The sequence below is a fragment of the Sciurus vulgaris genome (assembly GCF_902686455.1).
Source record: "Sciurus vulgaris genome assembly, chromosome: 9".
In the NCBI taxonomy this organism is placed as follows: domain Eukaryota; kingdom Metazoa; phylum Chordata; class Mammalia; order Rodentia; family Sciuridae; genus Sciurus; species Sciurus vulgaris.
The window spans coordinates 56,878,070-56,903,673 of record NC_136469.1 but is presented as its reverse complement, the minus strand read 5'-3'; the positions used below and the strand labels follow the sequence as shown (position 1 = coordinate 56,903,673).

At 36.1% G+C, this 25,604-nt stretch overlaps 1 protein-coding gene across 3 annotated transcripts in view; it reads right to left on the bottom strand.

The window, feature by feature from the left end:
• The window catches only part of MANBA (mannosidase beta), a 120,344-nt gene that overhangs the window by 30,703 nt on the left and 64,037 nt on the right, over window positions 1–25,604 (bottom strand). For 2 of the 3 annotated variants that reach the window (XR_013766329.1, XM_079154682.1), the window contains exons 10-13: window positions 24,809–24,895; window positions 20,471–20,638; window positions 13,703–13,921; window positions 11,357–11,521 (exon numbers count right to left, since the gene is read on the bottom strand). Coding sequence is in view for 2 of the 3 variants with exons in the window: in XM_079154682.1 (XP_079010808.1) it covers window positions 11,357–11,521; window positions 13,703–13,921; window positions 20,471–20,638; window positions 24,809–24,895 (639 nt within the window). In the remaining variant the exon portion in view is untranslated. The remainder of the gene's footprint in view (window positions 1–11,356; window positions 11,522–13,702; window positions 13,922–20,470; window positions 20,639–24,808; window positions 24,896–25,604) is intronic. The other variant, XM_079154683.1, reaches the window with a different exon arrangement.

Below are 25,604 nucleotides of genomic sequence, written 5' to 3'. Positions count from 1 at the left end.
AAGGAAAGCCTGGGAGGCCAGGCAGTGTGTTGCAGGGTCAGAGTCCCTGCATGCAGCCCTTGACAGGGTGATAGAGTATGAGAGTGAAGTCAAAGTTGCAGGGAGACCCTAGAAAGTTAGAGATGTTAGAAATATGGGACACCTGTCAAGGGAAGCTGCAGAAAGTATGCAAAGCCTTCCCACGTGGACTGCTACTAGCAAGGCTACAGGGGTGAAGCTTCCCAAGCCCTCGGGAGTCCACATCCGACCACGGTGTGCCCCAGAGGTTGGACATGGAGATTTAGGATTTAGTACCCTGCTGGTATAGGTCTTACTTTGTTCAGATCCCTCCTTGCTGTTTTCCTGCTTCTCCCTTTTGGAATAGGAATGTTTACCCTGTGCCTCTTGGAAGTATACAACATTTTTTTTTTTTTTTAATTTAAACAAGGGCTTGCAGCTAAGTTTGCCTTGAGTCTCAGAGGAGATTTTGAACTGGGACTTTTTTTTAGATTTTTTAAAATTTATTTTAATTAAAAATCATAAATTTACATAGGGCAATGTTGTTTGATTCATTCTGTTATTTTTTCCCTTCCCCCCACCCCTCCCACCCCTCTTTTCCCTCTATACAGTCCTTCCTTCCTCCATTCTTACCACCCTCCTTATCCCTAAACCTAAACCTAACCCTAACCCTAACGCTAACCCCTCCTACCCCCCATTATATGTCCTCATCCGCTTATCAGCCAGATCATTCGTCCTTTAGTTTTTTGAGATTGGCTTATCTCATTTAGCATGATATCCTCCAATTTCATCCATTTGCCTGCAAATGCCATAATTTTATCATTCTTCATGGCGGAGTAATGAACTGGGACTTTTGAGTAATGCTAGAATAGTTAGACTTTGAGACTCTTGAAGGTGGGTGACTGAGTGCATTTTGCACTGAGAAATGGACATGGACCTTTGGGGGCCAGGGGCAGAATACTATGGTTTGAATGTCTCCCTGTGTGAAAGGTTTGGTCCCAGTTTGGCACTACTGGAAGGTGATGGAAACTTCAAGAGGTGGGACCTAATGGAAGGTCTTTGGGTCGCTGGGGGGTGTGCCTTCAAAGAGGATTATGGGACACCAGACTCTCTCTCTCTCTTTCACTTCTGAACCATGAGGCTCTGCCATGCACTCCTGCCATGATGAGCTGCCACAGGCCCAAAGCAATGAAGCCAACTCATTATGGATTGAAGCTTCTAAAACTGTAAGGGAAAATAAACCTCTTCTCCTTATAAGTTGATTATCTCAGTATTTGTTATGGTGGCAAAAAGCTGACTAATATATGCATCTCTGTTCATAAAAATTCAGAGGCTATTTCCCACTGTATATCTTAAAGGAATGTTATACAATCACAGTTCTCTGGAAAATCTCAGAATTGTCCCTTCCCTTTAAAAAAAACTGTACCTATATTTACATTCCCATGCATTCTTTCCTAAAGATGGCAATATACATATAAGAAAGATAAATGCTTAGTCATTTCCTAGGTTACTCAGTCCCACTGTCAGCAGACAAATCTTATTTTAGTTTTTAAAATATGCCTACTTTCAGCAGCTTGCTTGATTACACTTATGAAATCAGTCTCCTTAAAGAGACAGATGGTATAGTGAAGAGAAATCAGGCCAGGACACCAAGACAGAGGTTCCAATTCCAGTTTCTCCACTGTGTGATGAGGTTGCTAGTTGTCTTCCTAATCCCATAACCTTTTCCTCCAGAGTGATGAAATTGTAGCTGGGCTACCTGTTCTAGAAACACCACTCCCAAACCTGGAAATAGGAGTAGCTGTGTGACTACGTTTCCCCAATTTTTAGATATTTAATTTACTTAAATTATACTGATAATGAGAATTTTCCAATAAAGCTGTTTTTAAAACTAAAATATAATTCACAAAGCACATATGATTTTACAGTTTACAATTCATTGTTTTTTAGTATTGTCATAAGATTGTGAAAATCTTTCCTTTATTTAACTCCAAAAATATTTTCATCACACCAAAAAGAAACAACTTGCAAGTTGGCCACCACTCCCCCTTTTCCCCTCTCTCATGATCGTGGAAACCATGAATCTACTTCCTGTCTCTATGAATTGCCTATCCTGCCCATTTCCTATAAATGGAATGATTCAATATGTCATTTTTGTGACTTGCTACCTTCACTTAGTGCTTTCGATATTCATTCATGTTGTAGCATATGAATACTTCATTCATTTCGTTTCTGAATATATCATCATATGGATATGCCACCTTTTCTCTAACCATTCATCAGTTGAGCATTTGAGTCTTTCCCCTTTTGGCTACTATGAAAAATACTGCCATGAACAACTGTGTGCAAGTTTTTGTGTGAACATTTCAATTTTCAATCTCATTTATCAATTTTCTTGACATTAACTAAGAGTAGAATTGTTGGGTCATATTGCAATGATATGTCTAACATTTTGAAGATTTGACAACTGTTTTGCACAGCAACTAACCCATTCTATACTCCCATCAGCAATATATGAGGTTTCTTTTTTCTCCACATCTATGCCAATATTTGTTTCTGTTTTTGTTTTTCTTTATTTAAAAAATATTCCAGGGCTGGGGTTGTAGCTCAGTGGTAGAATGCTTGCCTAGCATGTAAGAGGCACAGGGTTCGATACTCAGCACCACATAAAGAAAATAAAGAAATTTAAATAAATTTTTAAAATAATTTTAAAAAATTCAAAAATAAAAACTATTCCAGATAGGACATATGCTAACAGTAGTGGGACTGCTGGATCATATGATAGTTCTATTTTCAATTTCTTGAGGGACCTCGCAGCTGTTTTCTGTAATGGCTGCCCTAATTTACTTTCCCAAGACAATAAAGTGGGTAAGTAATAGTATTTTCAACAAATGGTGCTGGAACAGCTAGATTTTCATAAGCAAAAGGATAAATTTGGACCCCTACCTCATATCATATGCAAAAATTAATTAAAAATGGATCAAAGGTCTGAACGTAAGATCTAAAACTACAAAACTATCAAAAAAAAACAGGTATAAATCTGTGTCACTTTTGATTAGGCAATAGTTTCCTAAATAGGATACCTAAAGAATAGGCAAACAAAGGGGAAAAGTAGATAAACTGTACTTTATCAAAATAAATTTTTCCATTACAGACCTTATCAGCAAAGTGACGAGATAATCCCTACCTGAGCTCACTTACATGTGAAATCTGTAAAAGTTGAATTCACAGAAGCAGAGAGAATGGTAATCAGGAGCTGGAGATAAGGAGAGGAGTTGGGGAGATACTGGTACCAAATTTCAGTTAGAAGGGAGAAATAAGTACAAGAGATCTATTGTAAAACATGGTGATTATAGTTAATAACATTGTACTATATACTCAAAAATTGCTGAGAGTAGACCCACTGTTTTTATCACAAAAAGAACACATATGTGAGGTAATGCATATGTTAAATAGCTTGATTTTGTCATTCCACAATGTATGTGTATCTATTGTATACCACGTTTTATTTATCAATTAAAAGAAAACAAATACTTAAAAATTTTTAAATCAACTGAACATAGATTTATTTATTTCCAGGTTCTGAATTCTATTAAATCAATCTATGTCTAGCCTGTTGTTGGTACTACACTGTTTTGATTACTATAGTTTTATAGTAAATTTTGAAACTGGAAGTATGAATTCTCCAATGTTATTATCCTTTTTCAAGATTGTTTGGACTATTTGAGGTGCCTGGCATTTCCATGTGAATTTTAGGATGGACCTACCCGTTTTTCAAAAAAAGAAATAGGAATTTTGATAGAGATTGCACTGAATTTGTAGATCAATTTGAAGAGTACGGCCATCTTATTTTTTAAATTTTTTTTAGTTGTCAATAGACCTTTATTTTATTTATTTATATGTGGTGCTGAGAGTCGAATCCAACGCCTCGCACAGGCTAGGTAAGTGCTCTTGTCACTGAGCTACAACTCCAGCCCCTAGTACTGTCATCTTAACAGTTAAGCCTTTCAGGCCATGTCCCTGCCAGGGTGTTTTCATTTCTTTAATTTCCTTCAACAATTTTTAAAAACATTTTTTTAGTTTTCAGTGTGAAAGTCTTGTACCTCATTGATGAACTATATTCCTAAATACAGGGATTATTATAACAATGTATTCCTAAATACATTGACTTAACAATGGTTTGACTTATGATTTTTCAACTTTACAATGGTACAAAAGTGATGGGCATCCAGTAGACACTGTACTTCAAAATCTGAACTTTGCCTAGTGCAGTAACAAACACCTGTAATCCCAATGACTTGGGAGGCTGAGGCAGGAAGATCACAAGCTAAAGGCCAGCCTCAGCAACTTAGCAAGACCTTGTCTTAAAATAAAAAAAATTAAAAGGGCTGGAGATGTTCCTGTGGTAAAGTGTCTCTGTGTTCAATCCCAGTACCACAGCAGCATCAAGTCAGCACTCCCAGTCAGCCATGTGATCAGGAAGGCAAACAACAGATACTCAGCTGGTTGTGTGTTGCTAAGCAATGATGTTCAGTAGATTGGTTATTAAATGCATTTTTTTACTTAAGATGTTTTCAATTTATAATGGGTTTATCTGGAGATAACTTTATTGTAAGTCAAGAAACATCTGTATTTTATTCTTTTTGATACTATTATAAATGGTATTATTTACTTAATTTTATTTTCATATTGTTCATTGCTAGTACATAAAAATACAACTGATATTTGTATGTTAATCTTATATCTTGTAATTTTGCAGAATTTATTTATTAGCTCTAATACTGTTTTTTTAATTCTTTAGGATTTTCTATATGTAAGATCATGTCATCTGCAGTTAATGGCAGTTTTACTGATTTCTTTCTAAACTGGATGCCTTTTATTTCATTTTCTTGTCCAATTTCTCTGGCTAGAACCTCCAATACAAGATTGAAGTGGCAAGTGAAGGTATCTTGTATTGTTCCTAATCTTAGGGAGAAAGTATTTGGCCTTTAAATACATCAGTTGTGAGGTTTTAAAGATACCTGTTATCAGGTTTAGCAAGTTCCTACTATTCCTAATTTGTTGTTTTTATATCTTTCTACCATGAAAGGGTACTAGATGCTGTGAAATGTTTTTTCTTCATCTGCTTAGATGATCATGTGGTTATTTTTCCTTTATTCTACTAATATGGTATCTAACATTGGTTGACTTCCATATGTTGAACCAATATTACATTCCTGGAATAAATCTCACTTGGTCAAAGTGTATTCTTTTTTTATGCTGTGGATTTTGTTGATGATTTTTTCCCTCTATTTTCATAAGGGATATAGGTCTGTAGATTACTTTTCTTGAGATATCTTTGTCTGGCTTTGATATAAAGGGAATATTGGTTTCAGAGAATGAGGCAGGAAGTATTTACTCCTTGTCTGTGTGTGTGTGTGTGTGTGTGTGTGTGTGTGTGTGTGTGTGTGTGTGAAAGACTGGAGCTAATCTTCTTTAAACATTTTTGGAATTGACTTCACTAGTAAAATCACCTGGTCCTGAATTTTTCTTTGTTGGAGAAGCTATTTTGAAGTTTGTTTGTTTTTTCTGATTCAGTCTTTCATTGTTGCAGATTCAGATTTTCTATTTCTTCCTGAGTCAGCTTTCACAGGTTGTCTCTCTAGCAATTTGGCCATTTTATCCAGGTTATCTGATTTGTTGCCACACAACTGTTTATGGTATTTTCTTATTTCTGTAGGGTGAATAACACCATTCCCTCTTTCATCTCTAATTTAGTAATTTGAATTTTCCCTCATTTTTTCTTGGTCAATCTAGCCAAAAATTTTGTCAATTTCTTTTGGGGGGTTACTGGGGAATTGAACTCAGGGGCACTTGACCACTGAGCCACATCCCCAGCCCTGTTTTGTATTATTTAGAGACAGGGTCTCACTGAGTTGCTTAGCACCTCACTTTTTGGTGAGACTGGCTTTGAATTCTTGATCCTCCTGTTTCAGCCTCCAGAGCCACTGGGTAATTTTTTTGATCTTTTTAAAGAACTAACTTTTGGCTTCATTGATTTTCTCTAGTGTTCCAATAAGTTTCTTAATTAATTTGCTAATTTTCTTTTATATCATTTTATTGGTGCATTAAAATTATACATAATAGTGAAAATTATTGTTATATATTTGTATATGCACACAATATAACTATCATCTGGTCAACTTTGTTCAAAGTGCTGAATGTCTGCTTTACATAATTGCTGAAAAGTAATGTTGTAAGTCAACCACAGATCTCAGTAGTTACAGAACTTTCCTTATCTCAACCGTGAAATGGTAGAATACTATATATAGTTTAAAAAGCAGAAACACTGCTCCATTCATTGCCCTGAGTCCTTGACAAAATATTAATCTTTCTGAGGTTCTACTTCCTCGTGTATTAAATGTAAATAGCAATATGGATGTCTGGAGATGTTATTAGAATTACACGAGAAAATACAGAAAGCACTTCAAGGCCCTCAGTGAGGTGTTTAGTGGACATCCAAAGAATGCTGATTGCTTGACTATCAACTCACCTGATTTCTATAAAGGATTCTGACAGGCAATGTGCTATGTTAGTAATTACTCCTTCACCCTCCTCTTTTCCCCACTTGCCCTTTCATAAAAGCTCAGTGTGGCCTGAGTCTTCTTCCATCATGTCTCAGGGATGCTTATCATCAATACCTGGGCCAACAGTACAACCAGCCTTTGTCCTGAATTCTAGTGATCAAGTTACTTGCAGCACAGGGAGACAAAAATGGGCCCCTAAAAAATATGAGTTTCTAAGGGATGTCTCCAAGTAATCATAAGATGCTCAGCAAATATGCAAAGAATAAATGAAGGCACTAGAAGAAGCTATTAAGCTCAGGGGGACAGTAAAGACTGTCAATGCCCAGCTTCCTGACCAGGTGGCAAGTTAAGAGGCCACATTGATGCAGTCATCACTTAAAGTTAGTTTAGGCTGGGCATGGTAATGCACTCCTGTAATCCCACCAACTGAAAGGCTGAGGCAGGAGGACTGCAAGTTTGAGGTCAGCCTCAGCAGTTTAGCAAGGCCCTAAGCAACTTAGTGAGACTGTCTCAAAATAAAAAAAAAAAAAAAATTTTTTTTTTTTAAAGGGCTGGAATGTGGCTGACTTGTTAAGCGCTCCTGGGTTCAATCCCCAAAACAAAACAAAACAAAACAAAAAAGGTTAACTGAGATGTGTTCCTTTTTAAAATATTTTTTTAGTTGTCAACGGATCTTTATTTTATTTGTTTATATGCAATACTAAGAATCAAACCCAGTGCCTCCCACATGCTAGGCAAATGCTTTATCACTGAGCTACAACCCCAGCCCCAAGATGTATTCCTTTAGACAGTCTTCAAACTTGGGAGTAAGATGTGTGCAACTCGGATTAAGAGGATGTGTCTGTCTGTGGGTTACTTGGAATACAATATAGCAAGATGAGAAGGGAGAATGAAAGGTGAGACAAGATTATTCTGAAATATTAGGAGAAACTAAAGAGGCAAGAGCCTACTTGTGATTAAAAGAAGTTTGATAAAGATCTACTTGTGAAGAAACTAAGAGCACAGCTTTCTCAGTCAAGACTTTCATGACAATTACAAAATGTGGTGAATTAATAGACTGTCTTAAAAAGTGGCCCATGGGCAAGCACCCTGTTCTTCAGAACAATATGAGAGACTATGAGAAAAAGAAAAGAGGGTGGGACTAGGATCATAGAAGATGGACTAGAGAAAGGTTTTACTTCTAATACGTAGATTAAAGATAAAGGCTCTAACAGCAAAGTGATGGGGAATTTTTCCTCCATAACATTTCTTGTCTGTATGTTGGGCAAGAAAATCCAAAACTAAAAACAAAACAAAACCAAAAAAAAAAAAAAATTATTCTGATTTCTTTCATTGCAGATCCCATCTAACATAGAATTAGAAAGCATCAAAGTAGAAGTAACAAACCACATAAAGGTCAAGTCCAATTCTGAGCAAAAGTTTAGTAGGAAATTAGTACTAAACTCTCAGACAAAACCCATCAGCCAAAAAACCAGGCCACAGATATTCCGTCTGTATGCCCAGCACCCAACTCTGTACCTTGAATGCTAATCAATTCAGAAAAGATTATTTCTATCAGGTCTTTGAATGTGGTTTTAAGGGGGAAAATAAAGTAACAATAATAAAATGAACAGCTGCAAGAAGGAAAGATAACATAAAAAACAACTAAAAATGTCTCTCTCCCTCTCTCTTTCTCTCTCTCTCTCTCTCTCTCTCTCTCTCTCTCTCTCTCTCTCTCTCTCTCTCTCACACACACACACACATACACAAATATGGATGACCTAATTTATAAATCACAATATTTTCACAGAATGTTGGCTATGAAAATCTCAAAAGATGAACTGCAACACTTTTAAGGGACAGGTATTACCTTTAACCTTGTGTTCTGGTAAGCTCATCTGTTACACATCACACTGGTGAAACTTCCCTAACTTGTAAGATTAGGGTTGAAACATTAAAATTCTCTTCATCATTTCATCACCCTCTAAAAATAATTATCCTTCTGGCTCACCATTTTCTGCTTCAGTTTGTCCCCAGGGGTTTGTTTCTTCACACAGGAGAAAACTGATGAGAGCAAGCACAAGTTTGGATAAAAACTGACACAATTTAGCCAGGCACGAAGATGCACACTGGCAATCCCAATGACTCAGGAGGCTGAACCAAGAGGATTACAAGTTCAAGACCAACCTCAGCAATTTACTGAGGCCCTAAGGACTAGGGAGATCCTGTTTCAAAATAAAAAGAAAAACGAGGCTGGGGATGTGGCTCAGTGCTTAAGAGACCCTGGATTCAATCCCCAGAGACAAAAAAATAAAAAAAGAAAAGAAAAAATTGATACAATTTTAGATGCTAAAATAGAAAATATTCCAGTGCAAACAAATTTAACAAAAGTTTCTGATCTAGTTCAGAACAACCAATATGACTGGAATTGAGTCTTCTTTCTGAGAACTTGAAATATATACAAGAAAAAACAGGTAAATAAGCAATGGCTTTATCATAATCTTAAGTGTGTGCAGTCACAGGCATATGACATGAAATGTGCAAACTTAAAAAGTAATATGGAAAAATTAAGAAGAAAATATTATCCAATATTCAGTTTGGCAGTTTAACTTTAAAACTTAAACATAAATTTGCCATATAATTCAGCAATTCCACTCATATATTTCCTAACCCCCCCAAAGAAAGAAAACAAAAATTCATGTATGAATATTTATAGCAGTACTACATAAAAGTCAGCAGGGCTGGGGCTACAGCTCAGATGCAGAGTGCTTGCCTCGCACATGTTAGGCACTGGGTTCGATCCTTAGTATCACATAAAAATAAACAAATAAAATAAAGGCAGGATGTCCATTTACAACTATAAAATTTTTTAAAAGTGGAAACAATATAAATTTCCATCAACTGATAAATGAATAAACAAAACATGTATATAAGTATAAAAGAATACTATTTGGCAAGAAGATAGAATGAAACACAACATACATATTCTAACACATATGAGCTTCAAGAACATTTTGCTTGGTGAGAAGGTCACCTATTGCATGATTTCATTTGTCTAAAGTGTCCAGAAAAGTCAGATCTATGAAGATAGAGAGCAGGTTTATGTTTCCTTGGGGCCAGACGTAAGAAAGGGGAATGACTACGCATGGGCATGAGGGATCTTTTGGAGCTAACAAACATTCTGAAATTGGATCATGGTCATGGTTTCACAACTCCATAAATACCTACAAAAAAATCACATAATCGTATACTTACAGTGAGTGAATTTTATGGCATGTCAATTATGTTGCTATTGAACTACTAAAAATATATATCCAATAAGATACAGACTGTCACATGCACAAATCTTTTTAGATGTCTGTTGGTGAACATATGCACTTATTTTTCTTAGGTACAAAGCTAGGAACAGAAATGCTCATTCAAAAGGAAAGCAAATATTTAGCTTCAGTAGAAACTGCCTTAAATTTTGCCAAAGTGGTTAAACACATTTACACTCCTATTAACCATGTCTAAAATTTCCAGCTATTTCACTTCCTCACCAACAGTTGAACTGTCAATTTTTAAAATTTTTAGCCATCCTGCTGGTTGTGGTGAGGTGTTCTGGTATGGCTTTAATTTGCATTTGCTTGGTCAAGGATGAGTTTGAGCACATCTTCACATAGTATTGGCCATTGGGGTATCTTTTTAGGTGAAGTGCCTATTCAAGATTTCTGTCCATTTTAAATAAGTTTTCCATTTCTTTCATGTTTTATAAAAGTTCTTCACTATGGATATCTTTCTTAGACATATATATATGAGTTATGGTTATGGGAACAGCTTAACAGTAAAGCACTCACCCAGCATGCACAAGGCTCTGGGGTGGATCCCCAGCCATGACAAATAAAAAATGATAGATGAATTGCAACTGTCAATCCCCAATCACAGCCTGCATTTTCTCCTTCTTAGTGATGCTTTTTATATTCAGAAGCCCATAATTTTAATGAAGTACAATGTATCAGAATTTTCTTTTAGCTTTAGTGCTATATCCTAAGAATTCTTTGCTTATCTCAAAGTCATGAAGATATTCCCCTGTTTTCTCCTAGAAAGTTTATTGTAGTGCCCTTAACATTTGAGTCTTTGGGGTTTATTATTTGTTTGTTGTTTTTTGTGCTGGAGATCAAACTCAGGGCCTTGGGCATGCTAAGCATTTTCTCTACCACTGAGCTATACTCCAGCCTCCACATTTGAATCTTTGATCAGTAATCAAATTCATTTTTACACATGGAACCCAGGTTCATTTATTCTCCCATGAAGATGTCCATTTGATAAAGCACTGTTTATTGAAAAAAATTATTCTTTTCCCACTTAATTGCAGTGGCATCATGGCCATAAATCAGGTAGCCATATTATATATGCATCTATTTCTGGAACCTCTTGTACTCCACTGTTGTTTTAGCCTTCAGAAATAATACCATCTTAGTTATTGAACCTTTATAATAATCTTGAGCTAGGGAGCATTTTTATGCACAATTTGTTTTAGAACTTTATAAACTCTTCCATGAGAAACAAACACCAAAAATTAACCATTTCAAGTCTTTTGAGTTACCACACGATTGCAAAGAAAATACTGCTAGAATGAAAACCTGAATATTTTCCACTACATAAAACCTACCAAATCCACACAATCATTTACTACAGAATCGTTTACTACATTAACTACAGAAACCTACATCAGTGTCACAATGAAAACGAAATCCACACAATCATTTACTACAGAATCGTTTACTACATTAACTACAGAAACCTACATCAGTGTCACAATGAAAACGACCTACCTGAGTAATGTAGATGGTGTCTTTAAATGTACGTAATGGGTCTGAGCTTTGGGGCAGTTTGAAATGAAGTCCAGCCTGATAAAGCATTTCATAGTTACCATGTTCATGATGTTGTCGATGAATGGAAAATTTGCTCTTGTAAAACCAGTCCTTTTCAGATGAGACCTTTTGAATAAAAAAGGAGAGTTGCAGATTGGGAAGTTAGCAATAAAACTGCTTCTCTGTGAGTTCCTGACAAACTCGGAAAGCATGCTACACACTGGGAAAGTGCTTAGGCTTTGCTCTATGGCTCTGATTTCATAAATGTTTTGCCATTATGCTTCTTATTGGTGAAAAACTAGCCTTGTGCAAAGTGGAATCACAAAACCAGGATTTGACACCTTTATTCTAAACTAGACAGTTTTATCTTGGTATTTCTTCCAAAGCATTACCCTATCAAAACATATTTTTGGTTTTTAAAACATTCATTGTGTGTATTTTAGAATCTTATTTCATCTATTTAGGTAAACATCATTTTATGTTATCAGTTTATCAAAACAGAATAATAATCAACAGATATAACAGAAACTGTCACAGTTCTTGAACAGGAATACTGTAATACCATTATTACAATTGTAAATGTTTTGGAGCTTGATCTTACTCATTCCTCAAAGCAAAACTGATAAACATGTTGGACCTTGATAAAGACACAAACCAAATAATGATATACCTCTCCTCTAAAACTCAGTATTTTGTAACCCCTGTACCACAAACACTGTTAGAACAACCAGCTGCCCACATGCAAAAAGTAAATCTAAACACCCACCTCATACTACACAGAAAAAAATAAACTCACAACAAGTCACAGATCTAAATGTTAAAACTATGACATTTCTAGGTGACAATACAGGAGTAAACCTTCATCACTGGGATTTCTTAGCTGTAACACGAAAACCTCAAGAGATTGATAAGGAGAACTTCCTCAAAAATAAAAGTTTTTTTGTGCTTTAAGTGATATCATCAAGTTAGCAAAATGATAACCCACACATTGGTAGAAAATATTTGCAAACCATATATCTGATTTAAAAGAACTCTACTCATAGGTACCCACCCAGTAGAACTGAAAATGGGTTGACACAGAAACCCATGGTTGATACAGAAATATTCATGCCAGCATTATTCACAATAGCCAAAAGATGAAAATAATAAAAATGTACATTAACCAAAAAATAGGTAAGCCAAATATGGAAAATCCATGCAACAGAATACTATTCAGCAATAAAAGAGAAATGACATATCAATACATGGTACAACATGGATGAACCTTGTAGACATGGTAACTCAAAGAAGCCAGTCTCAAAGACCACATATTGTATGACTCCAGTTACACGAATTGTGCAGAATAGGTAAATCTATAGACATAGACAATAGATTGGTGGTGCCTAAGGCTGGGGTAGGAGGGACAGAGGACAGCGGAGAGTGGCTTCTAAAGGATTCAGGGTTGTTTTTAAATGATGAAAATGTTCTAAAATTAGACTGTGATAATGGTTACAGAATTCTGAATATATTGAAGACCACTTAATTATGTACATAAAAGTAATATAGAATTCATAATCTCCAAAATGATAATTTTAAGAATTTAGCTCTCCAAAAGTTACAGAAAAAAAGTTTTCTTCTATTCCTAATACGTAAATTGTATGGCAAGGGAATTAAATCTCAATAAAGATCATTTTTGAAAAGAACACACACACAAATCTGAAACAGTATTTTAGGAACAGAGAGCATGGGAATCCATACTGAAAACCAAATATATTCACATGAAGAAAAAGAAGGAAATGGGAGAGAAGGAGAGAAAAATAAAACTTAATAACATTAAACCAAGATTTATTTATCACATTCACCTTTCTTACTGTAGTGAAATATCTAGTTCTAAATATCTATAAATGATAAAACAGCTATAGAATTACAGAAAGAACAAGTAAGAGATATTTTCATGTGCAAGAAGTCACACTTCAGCAACCACTAGTTTCCATTTAACTTTTGAATGCTCCTGAGAAACATAATTAAAATGAATATGTAACAACAAATCTCAACAGTTTTTACAATTAAAATGCATCAATTAAAAATGCAGGAAAATGTGAAAATTAAACAAAAATAAAAATACAGAAAAGTTATAATCTCCAAAATGATGATTATAAGAATTTAGCTCTCCAAAGGTTAAAGGAAAAAAGTCTTTTTCCTCTATCTTCTTCCTAGACTTTCATTTAAATAAAATTTTATTTAACCCTCTGAAGCACTGATGACAAGCAACATATGTTCATAGTCTACTCTCCTGAATCACTGGAAATCAAACAAATGATGGCTTACCGTCTCTAAGGTACTGAAGGAAGGCCAGGACTGATATCCATACTCAGAAACAAATCGAGCTTTTGGGAAAATTTTCCAATTCCAGCAATCACTACCATAGTCATAAAAATGTACATCACCAAAAAACCTGCTGTGAGGGTTCTGAGAGACCCAGCCTTCTGCAACAGATTTGGCTCCATTTGAAGGACTGGACGTTACAAAAGGACGACTCTTATCTCCCTAAGTACAGAAATAAAATACTTTTAAGGATAATAATTTCATTTGATGAAGTGCAGATCATTTATTATTTAAAAATACTCTCACGACCCAGAAATGCCAAGTAGTTAATAGAAAATTAATAGGACCATTTACCTCCTTCGCCACCAGTACCACTCTGCTTTATAACTATATTTAACCTCATCTCCCACATCAGCTCTTCCTAATCCTTTTGATCACATTTCACCTCCACTCTCATCCATCACAGGTATAGTCTAGCACATATATAGTCATCACATATATAGTCTAGCACAGAATTTATCAACTTTGACACTATTGACAATTTGGACTGGATAAGTTGTAGGGGTGTACATGGAGGTGGGGAGGTCTCATGCATTGTGGGATATTCAGCAGTATCTCTGGTCTCCACCCTCTACATGCCAGTAGTTCCTACCACTGCCCCACCACCCACCCCCACCAAAAAATGTCTATAGACATTGCCAAAAGCTCCCAAGGGGCAAAATCACCTGCACCTAGAACCTCAGGATAAGAACAAAATCTATTGAGTCAGACACAATTGTAATTATATTCCAAATCAGAATCTTAGTATTTGGGGACATGTCTAATGCTCAGTATTCTTATCTGTAAAATGAGATAATAACAATATCTTCCTAGAGGTACTATAAATAGTAAGCAATTTATATGTGAATGAGATGACTAAGTGTCTACCAAAATTCATGTTCCCATTTCCATAATACAGAGCTGTCACTGGGAAGCAGCCTCATAGCCACACTGGATCTGTGTGGGGCCATGATTCCTCACCTTTATCCTCTTCCGCCGTTTGTGGGCAAGGGCCTAGGAGGTGGTATGACTGGAATATGGAAGGAGTCCGAATGACTAAAGGAGAGCTGCCTGATAGGAGTAGCCATTTTACAGCACTTATGAATAAGAAATAGAGTTTTCTTAAGCCACTGAAATATTATGCTGACTTGCTCATGTGAGTACTTAACATGATACCTAGCACACAGAACTCAAAATGTGTAGTTACTATCTTCTCCATAGATGAGTTAACTTTCTATTTCATTGAGAATATTCATCTATTTAGCACAATTTTGTCAAGTGTTTATAGTGTGCCAGACATTTTGCAACTCTGCAGAAAGAGAATCCATGATTTTGACAAGTACTGATACACCAAAACTCTTTTGAGCTCTTATCATGTGCCAGGCCTATGGTCCTATATCCTGGAAGTTCAGCAGGGAATAGACATGGTGACTGACCTCCTAGAATAATGGACTGCAAACTAGTGGTGAAACCAGATACTAAACAAGTAACTAATGATAAGTGTGATGAGTGTTTTAAAGGAAAGGTACGAGGCTTTTGGGAAATATAAAACATTATAGAAGGTCAGTAAGGTTCAATATTCAGAACATAGCTGAACAATATGCAGAAAATAGCTTTTTCAGTTTTGCTCCATTAGGTCTCACATTTTTTGGTACATCCATTCATATTTTTCCTTATTTCTTAGCTGATATAGAAAAAAATCTAACTACTTTTCTTTGCCAGTCTGTCTTCTGATCATTTTTCAATTTCACTTTGGTACTATAGTGCTATGATTTGAATGTGAGGTGTCCCCCAAAAGCTTACATATGAGACAGTGCAGGAAGGCTCAGAGGAGAAATTATTGCATTTTAAGAGTCTTAGCCCAATCAGTGAATTAATCCCTAATGGGATTAATTGAAGTGGTAGGGTATGGCTGGAGGAGATTGGAATTGGGGCATGGCTTTGGGGTACAGATTTTGTATCTGGAGAGTGGAGTCTCTCTCTCTCTCTGCTTCCTGATAATGTGAGCTACTTCCCTCTGCCACACTCTTCTGCCATGATATTCTGCCTCACCTCGAACCCTGAGGAATGGAGCCAGCTGTCTGTGGATTGAGACCTCTGAAACCTTGAGCCCTCAAATAAACTTTTCCTGCTCTACAGTTGTGCTGGTCAGGTCATTTAGTCACAACAGCAAAATAGCTGACTAAAACATAGCAAATAAATTATTCTCCATTCTTTTCTTTTTAAAATCTCTCTCCATTGCCCTTTTCCTTCAGCTTCCTTAGGCCTCCTCTTCTCCTAGTAAAAAGTTTCCTTCATCCCTTGCAGTCCCCCAAATTTCTCTACAACTCCCTCATTCCTCAATCCCTGATATTCAATTCTTGATTATTCCACTTCACTGAAATTGCTTTAAAAAACTACCCATGAACTCCTACTCATTAAATAAAGCAATTCTTTCAATCCCTAAGTAGCCCCTCTCTGGTGTGCAATAAATGACCCTATTTACCATCTGTTACACCTAAAGCTCTCTCCACCCCTAGAGGCTCATTCACTACTCTTAAACATCTCGTTTCTTCCAACCTTTCTGATCCTTCCTTCTCAAGCTAACCTCTCCATTCTCGGGTGGACACAGCTCTCCTTTCAACCTTTCCTTGTTCCACTCCCTCTCCCAAAGCACCTCCTCTCATCAGTGTTCTGATTACTCCCAGCCTCACCTCTACATGTGACCTGGTATTCACCTCCATACTTACATTACCAGTAACCAGCTCCACATTTCCATCTGCATTGTCCAGCCAACACCTCAAATCCAACTTCCAAAGAAGACTCCCTTATTCACTAAACCAAACATTCAACTATGCTCCCTACTTTGATGACTGATACCCAAGTAGAACTCTCCCCTTTTCTCTCTCAATTCCCATATTCAGTCACTCTGAATAGTACCATCGCTATATTAAAATATTTTTCCATCACCTAATTTCCAGTTCCCCATCACTAGACTTCACTTCCTAGGACCTTGTGACCTTGTGCACTTAATCTCTCTAACCCACCAATATCATCATTTCTAAAATATATATATTACCTACATTCCACAGTGCTTTTAAAAATTAAGTACGTAAGTTATATGAAGCATTATATAATTAACATATTAATATGTAATAGCATTAACATAATTCTTATAATTAATGTACTAAGGTCTGGCATATAACATATTCCAGTAACTTAGAGTTCTCAGTTATTATAACCAATATCTTCCAGGATAACTTGGGTCAGATAAAGTTCATCCTCTCTCACCAGATGTTCACTTTCACTAGCTTGCTGTTTTCTACTGAATAAAGTTCAGCCCTTTAATGTGACTCAAAGTCCTTATATGACTTGCTTCTGGACAGTCATTTCTATCTTTGACTCTCCTACACAAATTCAGGAGTCCTTCTCTTTGAGCGCTGGACACTGCTTCCTATTCCCTCTTTGTACCACACACTTCCACACCTTTTTGCCTTTATTCATTCGGTCTTAATGGCCTAAAATACCTACTGGACAACCCTTTGCCTCAAAATTCTATTCCACCTTCAAGGTTCAGTTTGAATGTCACTTTTACTTAAAAGCCTTCTCAGATTCTTCCAGTTAAAATTAGTGGCTCTTTCAAATAGTTTTCAGCATTTTGGAACTACATTTTTAATAGTACTTCTTTCACCTGTAAAACTGGTGATTTTTTTTCCCATGTTTCCTACTGCAGACTTAATTAAGTTCCATGAGATTAAGAGTATCCTCTCATTATTGGGAATGAGGCTTGGCTCCTGGTAATAGGTATTCAGTACATATTGGTTGATTGGATGGTGAGATCATAATTCAACTAATCTTGATTTTCTCTCTTTCTCTCTTCTCCCTGCCCCCCAGCTTTTTTTTTTTTTTTTTTTTTTTTTTTGGTACCAGGAATTGAACCCAGGGGTGCTTAAACACTGAACCACTTCTCTCAGACCTTTTAATATTTTATTTTGAGACAGGGTCTCACTAGGTTGCTTAAGACCTCACTAAATTGCTGAAGCTGACCTTGAACTTGCAATCCTCCTGCCTCCTAAATCGCTGGGATTACAGGCATGTGCCACTCAGATTCTTCAACAATTTGATAAACTGAGCCAGTAAGTAAAATTACTAATGAGCTCCTGCCTAAAAGTATCCACCTTGATGATGCATTATAAGTTGCTTCCACTTACAAATATGTTATCAGTTATTATTGAGGCCTATTTTTTCTCTCCAATCTCACAGATGATTTCCCTCCAGGTCATGATCTCAAATGCTTACTTAGACCACAAGAAACCATAAGATAAAGGGAGCGAGCATGAAAAGAACGTGTGAAGTGCAACAGGAAACTAACCATTACAATTAGAGTGTAAATGAGTCCTTTATGGAACTTTTTCTTAAATGCCTTATGTTTGATAAAAATAAAAACAGTAATTACTATGTAAACATTTAGTTCTGTCCATCTTCAAAGAAGTTTTCAAATACCCATTATGACTCACAACTCATTTTAAGAAAAGTTGGTCCTTTTGGGAAAGGCATCATATTCCCATTTCAGAGGTGAAAAGGAGGCACACAGAAGCTCATTTTTGTAAAATCAACAATTTAGATTTGGCGCTGGGTTGTGGCGCAGTGGTAGAGTGCTTGCCCAGCACTGGATTCAATCCTCAGCACCACATAAAAATAAATAAATACATAAAATTAAAGTATTATGTTCACCTACAACTAAAAAACAATTCTAAATAAATAAAATGTGTAGGTATTGAACTGGACATGCAGCTCAGTGGTAAAGTGCATGCCTCAAATGTGCAAGACCCTGGATTCAACCCCCAGTACTGCAGGGGGGAAGAAAGTGTAAGTACCTGAAGCCCTACCTTGTTGAGTAAAACAAACAAGGATGATGATAACTAAAATTGTTCTTAATAAAAAAGTTACCATATGCCAGAGTCTGGGTTGTGTACCTTCCATTCATTATCTACTTAATTCACATAACAACTCTTTAAGAGTTAGTCCCTCTTCTACTCAACTTCATAAATAAAAGAGATTAAGCATGTTTTCCAAGATAATAAGTGACCTAGAGAGAATTCTGAGTATTAATGCTTAATCACTATACAATAAGATCCATTTCTTATATCTATTAAGATATGAAAAACATAATATCAATACTGTGAGTAAAAAGATCATAAAATTAATGGTCTACAAATATCAATTAAAGGGACTGGGATTGTGGCTCAATGGTAGAGTGTTTGCCTAGCATATGTGATGCACTGAGCTCAATTCTGAGCACCACATATTAATAAATGAATAAAATAAAGGTCTATCAACAACTAAAAAAATTTTTTTAAATATATCAATTAAAACTTATACCTGGGCTAGGGTTGTGGCTCAGTGGTAGAGCACTCGTCTCACATGTGTGAGGCACTGGGTTTGATCCTCAGATAAAAATAAAAAAATAAAATAATAAATAAAAATAAATAAATAAAATAAAGGTATTATGTCCATTTAAAAAAAAACAAACAAACAAAAAAAAAACTTAAACCATCACATTTTGTGAACAGAAAAGTTCTTTTTAGAGGGTACTGGGGATTGAACTCAGGAACACTCGACCACTTAGCCACATCCCCAGTCCCATTTTGTATTCTATTTTGTATTTTTTATTCAGAGACAGGGTCTCACTGAGTTGCTTAGCCCCTCGTTTTTTGCTGATGCTAGCTTTGAACTCACAATCCTCCTGCCTCAGTCTCCCGAGCTGCTGGAAATGGAAAAGTTCTTCATGACACATGATTTAATATACCAGGTAAATCATAAATTTGAACCTATGTTTTTCATAAGTGCTCTTGTAAGTTTCTTAGCCTAAATGAGATAGTGCCATCAACTGGGCATATTTAGATGCTAATATCATATACCATTTTTAAAAACATACCACTTTTTCAAATTGCTTCAGGATATATTATAATTATAGATAAAAAAACTTGTAAAGGCAACTAGGTTATTGAATTACATGCTAAACATTAAAGGTTTTTTTAAGAAAAAAAAAATCTTAAAAGCATTCCTGAAAAAAAAAAAAAACTACTTCCTCCTCCCACAAAGACGGCCAACTTCTATTAACATATGCCTATTAATATGCCTATTAGACAAACAGCAGTCTAAATAGAACCATCATAGAGGAAGGGCTCAAAGATGAGACTGGGAACCAGACCTCGCCACTCTCTGTACCCCTTAAATCACATACCAACATATTTATATGTGACATATACCAAATTCTATGTTAACATTTGTGATTACAAAATTTTAGAGCCAGCGTGTCAATAATTCATCTAATCTAGAGATTCTAAACCTGTATGGATCTATAAATAGACTCCAAAAAGTCTGTGCAAACAGAAACGTGTCAGAGTTTTGTTCATTTGTTTTGGGGCAGTGCCAAACTCAGGGACCCACACTCACTAGGCAAGCACTCTCTACCACGGAGCTACGTCCCCAACCCCAACCACCTGCAACTTGCCAACACCCTACAGGGCACATGTGGAGGGTTCCATAGACAAGTTCATCCTCAAAGAAGTCTATATGCAATCCACAAATTTTTCGTATGCTCCAAAATTACAATGAAATATTCCGTTTTCAAATTATACTACTGAGGACTGCCCTAAAAAGGGACATAAAACATATTGTACCAATATTCAAACATCCATTTTTTTAAAAAAGTTCTTAAATTCTACTTTATTCAAAGCCACTACTTACTGAGAAGACGACCGCTCTGATGTTTGACACATAGAGTGCCACATAGTCTTTTATGTAGACTGGCAGATCAACTAGTTTTATACCATACCAGTTCATCATCAGTGCTTCTTCATTTTCATTATTGCCACTCCATATGATGATAGAGGGATGAGACTTCAGTCTCCTGACCTGAAATTTAAGAAAACTTAGAACAATTTTCAAATATTTAACATAAAAAAACTCAGAGCTGTAATTATTCACAAAATTATAGTTACTGCATTTTGGCACACAAATTCTTATGTGTGCCAGAGAATTCATTAAAAAACTGTCAGTTATGTTAGTTGCAGGAAGACATTTTAAGAATTCTCTGAGATTCTTTGTATCTGGATTTAGCACACACTGATAAGGTAGGGTCCTTTTTCTCTGCTGTACAAAAACTGAAGAAAATATAATCCCTTTTTTTAAAAGTAGGCAGATAAAGAAATCGACCTGATCATTATCTGAATTGCCACAAAAAAATTCCAAGAATCACAAAAAGCAGGACACATTACATTACAGAGGTTAGTTTTCAGAAGCAAGCTGAAGGTTTGTGTGAAGAAACAAATGAAGCAGACCAAGCGCTACCCCTGCAAGAGGGACGGAAGTTCCCCTGCTGTCTCTTATGAATAATTAGGAGAGGAACTCAGCCTATAAACACAAAGTAATGCTGAGGAGATGGAAATGTTCATTACCCTGATTTGATCAGTATATATTGTACACATGGATTGAGATATCACACTATGCCCCACAAATATGTACAATTATTATGTTAATTAAAAAAATTTAAAGGTTAAAGGAAATGGACATGCTAACCACCCCATTTTGATCATTACACCTTGCATACATTTATCAAATTATCATATTGTTACCCATAAATTTATACAATAAAAATAATTTTTTAAGTTAAGAAAACCAGAAGGAGAACTAGAGAAGGTTGTACAAAGCAAGTGAGTACTAAAGGGATTTGGGAAGTAAAAGACAAGCAGATGGAAAACTCTAAAGGAAAACAGATTAGAGAATGTCTCCTGAAAGAGCTCTCAATGCCATGTATTGAGAAATCAACTAAGATTTAATAAGCTACTGAATATACTGAATACAGAAGGAGAAGTCAGAGAATCTGTCTGAAAACCCTGCCAGTTGGGAGCAGAGGAGCCAGCAGGAGATGGGCTCACCTGGGCAAGCCCTAAGTTAAGGCAGAGGATCCAGATCTGTTATGTGCGGGACAGACATGAGCATGCCTCTGTCTTCTGACATACTGGGCCCTGTGCCCCAGCATAGGTGGGCACTTCAATGTCTTTCAGAATGATAGACTTGATGGTCAAGAGAAATTCTTCAGGAACATGTTTTGACACTATTACCTTATTGATATAAAACCTTCTCTTTCACTGTAATGGTCTGCTACAGCAAGAAGCTACAAAACTCAGATAAATGAAACAGAGCAGCCTAAGGGTGTATTAAAGAGATGCACTTCATTTTTTTAAAAAAATGAAAAGCTTTGTAGTACTTTGTAAACAGTACAGCATTTCCTGTTTTTGCAAAGGTATATACCCAGGAAAGTGAGAGTTGCTATCAGACTGTGGCAGGCAGGCTTATGATGTTGATGAAAACACAAATAAAATCCTGAAGAGGCAAAAAGCACCCATGATTCTGTGTCACACACACCCTTCCACTGTCTTAGAGTTTAATGGTAAGTTTTACCTTAAAATTTTAACAAACTCTGCCTAAAATCATTTTCCTTTTCTTCAATAAAGCCAAAAGAATTGAAGGTGCATCAATATTATAGCTTGTGTAACTATAATTAAAATTTTAAGTTACTCATGCATCCATCCATCCATCTCCCCATTCAATGCATAATCCTGCCTTGGAGAGGGAATATAGAGGAAAGCCAGCCATAGGCCTCAGGGAATGACAGTTTTATAGGGGTGACAAATCCCTAAACAAATGTGTATGAATCGCCAAGGGAAAATGAGGGTGTCCTAATCTAGACTTGAGGATTTAGAAAGGTTTTTCCCCAGACGAAGCAGAGACCTCTCCCCCAGAGGCCCTCCACATACCCCTTCCTACTCATAGATTCTTTCTCCTGACAAAGTAACCCCTATCTTGAGTGTTACAGCAGTCATTTCTATGCATTTTTTCTTTTTTTTAATTTATCTTTATTTTTTACATTTTTAAAAAATGTTTGTATTTGTTTTAATTAGTTATACCTGACAGTAGAATGCACTTTGATACATCATATATAATGGAGTATAATTTCTCATTTTTCTGGCTATTCCATACATTTCTTTATGATTTTCCACCCAAATATACATCTGCAGATATCATTTTATAAACTTAGATTTAATACACTGGATGGACTTCAATCCATAGATATTCTTATACTTTTTGAATCTCAAATTTTTGTACTTTTGATTGCTTAAAGCCTCTTCAAAGTCTTCTTGACTTTCATAGATTCCTTGTTATCTGTATGTCAAGACAGACCAAGATCAAGATTCTGAGGAGTATGGTACCACTCAAAGTGTGTCAGAGAGATGACCCGGCACTTCTGCTGAGTATTCACTCACACTGGGAGAGACCCATGCTAAAGAGGCTGACTAGAAAACAAATGCCAACTGTAGAGAAGAGAAAAAAATGAGAATTTGAACTAGTGTAGTAAGTATAAGGCTGACAAGTTAAGTATAAACATTCCATCCATTTACATATATTATGCCGTTTAATCTTCAAAATGGTTTTGAGAAGAGTAAAATCATACCAGTTTTAAAGACAGGATTGGGGCTCAAGTGGTAAATCAACCTCCCTGCAGTGGCAGGCTGACTATTTAAGAAGAAACCAAAATACTTATTCTTTGTATATCACCATTGCAAAAGAAAATCTAGAAGATAATTGAACATGAGAAGCTGAAGTCTGAGTCAGGAATAAACTCATAGTATCTTTACCTGAAGTTACTGAGAAAATGAATGTTTCCTCCTTTGACATACAGCAGAGCATTATAAAACAGACTCAATATGTCTGCATAGTCTTGCAAACTCTATAAAGTAGATGAGATCTCCTGGTCTAGTGATCATTTTTTATGACTACCAGTGGATCACTCCAGTGAGTATTTCAGTAATGTTTTGCTAAAATATAATATATGCACAAGTTAGTTCTTAGCTATGTGATTCAGATTCAGATTCAGAATTTTCTTGTATTGCCAAGAATGCCAAGTTGAGCTACAAGGAAACTTAAGATCTAGGAGATAGGTAAAGTAATGTAAACTGTGTTTCAAAGCATAATCACCCTCTAAACAGACCCTGCTGCAAAAAATAAGTATATTCAGCATATGACTGATCAACCTCCAATCTGTGACTGAAATTATCAGTTGATGACATTATAATAAACACCAATCTTAAAAAAAGAGAGAGAGAGAGAGAGATTTCAGGATAATTGAATATATTTCTGTTTCAGACCTCAAATCAGCCATTTCTCTAAGAAGCTCTGCTCTGTCTTTTACAATACTGGGGATTACACCCAGGGTCTTGAGCATTTTAGGTTGGTATATAAGTACTCCACCACTGGGCTATGCCCCAGTCCAACAATAAGGAATTTTCTTTTCCTTCTCTTCCTCTTCCTCATTCTCTGCTTTTTTTGTTTTGTTTTGTTTTGTTTTCCTTTTAAGACAGGGTCTCACTGTGTTGTGGTTGTACAGTTGGCTTTGAATTCCTGGGTTCAAACAGTCCTGCTGTTTCAACCTCCCAAGTAAATGGGACTGTGGGAACATACCATGGTGCCAGCAGCAGTCTTTCTCTTTCATATGGAAGTCTATTTCAATACACGGATACTTAATATACCAGGCTGGCTACTGTTTGTAGGCCTTTTCAGTGGACAAAGATAGTATCTATTTTTGCATTTCTGTATCTATAAATATAAATATGTGTGTACACAGGAATATAAAAGAAATCAGAGTCAAGAATCACTTTCAATTTTTGTACAGAGCAATTCAAAAAACAACATTTGCTGAGGTGGGGAAAACTGCGGAAGCAAGATTGCAGGAAGTGATATAAGTTTGGTTTGGACATGTTACATTTGAGATGCCCATTAAACCTCCAATCAGAGGCACAGGTAGGCATTTCAGCAGAGAATTTAGCACAGGGCATAAATCTGAGAGTTGTCAGCAAACAGGTGATGTTAAAGACATGACTGGGTGGTCTACCTAGGGAGTCAATTATCTGACAGATTTTTCACAGGACTTAATACGGAACAACAAAATGAAATGGGGAGAGATTTAACAAAAGGCAAAACTAAAACACAAGCATTTTCTCTCTTCTTGCAATAGTAATAACATACCTGGTGAGCAACTTCTGCTGCCACTGAATCCATGAAGCCCTGTTCATTTGGATAAAGGGCACAGGCAAACATAAAATCCTGCCATACCTAGCAAAAAAAAAAAAAAAAAAAAAGGCAATAAAGTACTTCTGTAAATTGTATCACACAGAAAGAAAATCTTTAGTTTGAACTTAGGGGATTATCTTTCACATAAATGAGAAATCAGGTTGACTGATTACTGTGACCATTTGAGCCCAGCTGTGCCAAAAGGCACACAGGAGAGGCACCGGCACACCTAGGACTTTCCAGAGCTCTATGAAAGTTGTCAGAAACCTGAGGAGAGAAAATGTTAGATGGGTAGAAAAGAAGAGGATGAAAAGAGAATTCAGAAAAGGAAATAATATACATGTTGGGGGAAAACAAAATGAAGCTTTTACAAAGTTCTCCTAATTCTTTTTTCATTTTCATCAAGAATTTGATATAGAGAGATACACTCCAAAGTAAATAGCAGACTTTACTTATAAAGGAATTAATCTTTGATGGCCAAAAGGATTACTACATGCCTACTTCAAGGGGAGAACCATGAAGTCCCTTCCTAGGAAGGTTGTGTGATGTGGTGGTTAAAAGTCCAGTCTCCAAGCCACCTGCCTTAATCAGAACTTTGATTCCACCACATACAGACAACTGAGTTTGATAGAGGTGTGTAACCTCTTCATGTGTCAGTTTCCTTATCTGTAATATAGCAACTACTTATTGATGGGTATGAAGATAAAATAAAATAATACATGCAGAGCATTTAGACCAATGCCTGAAACTC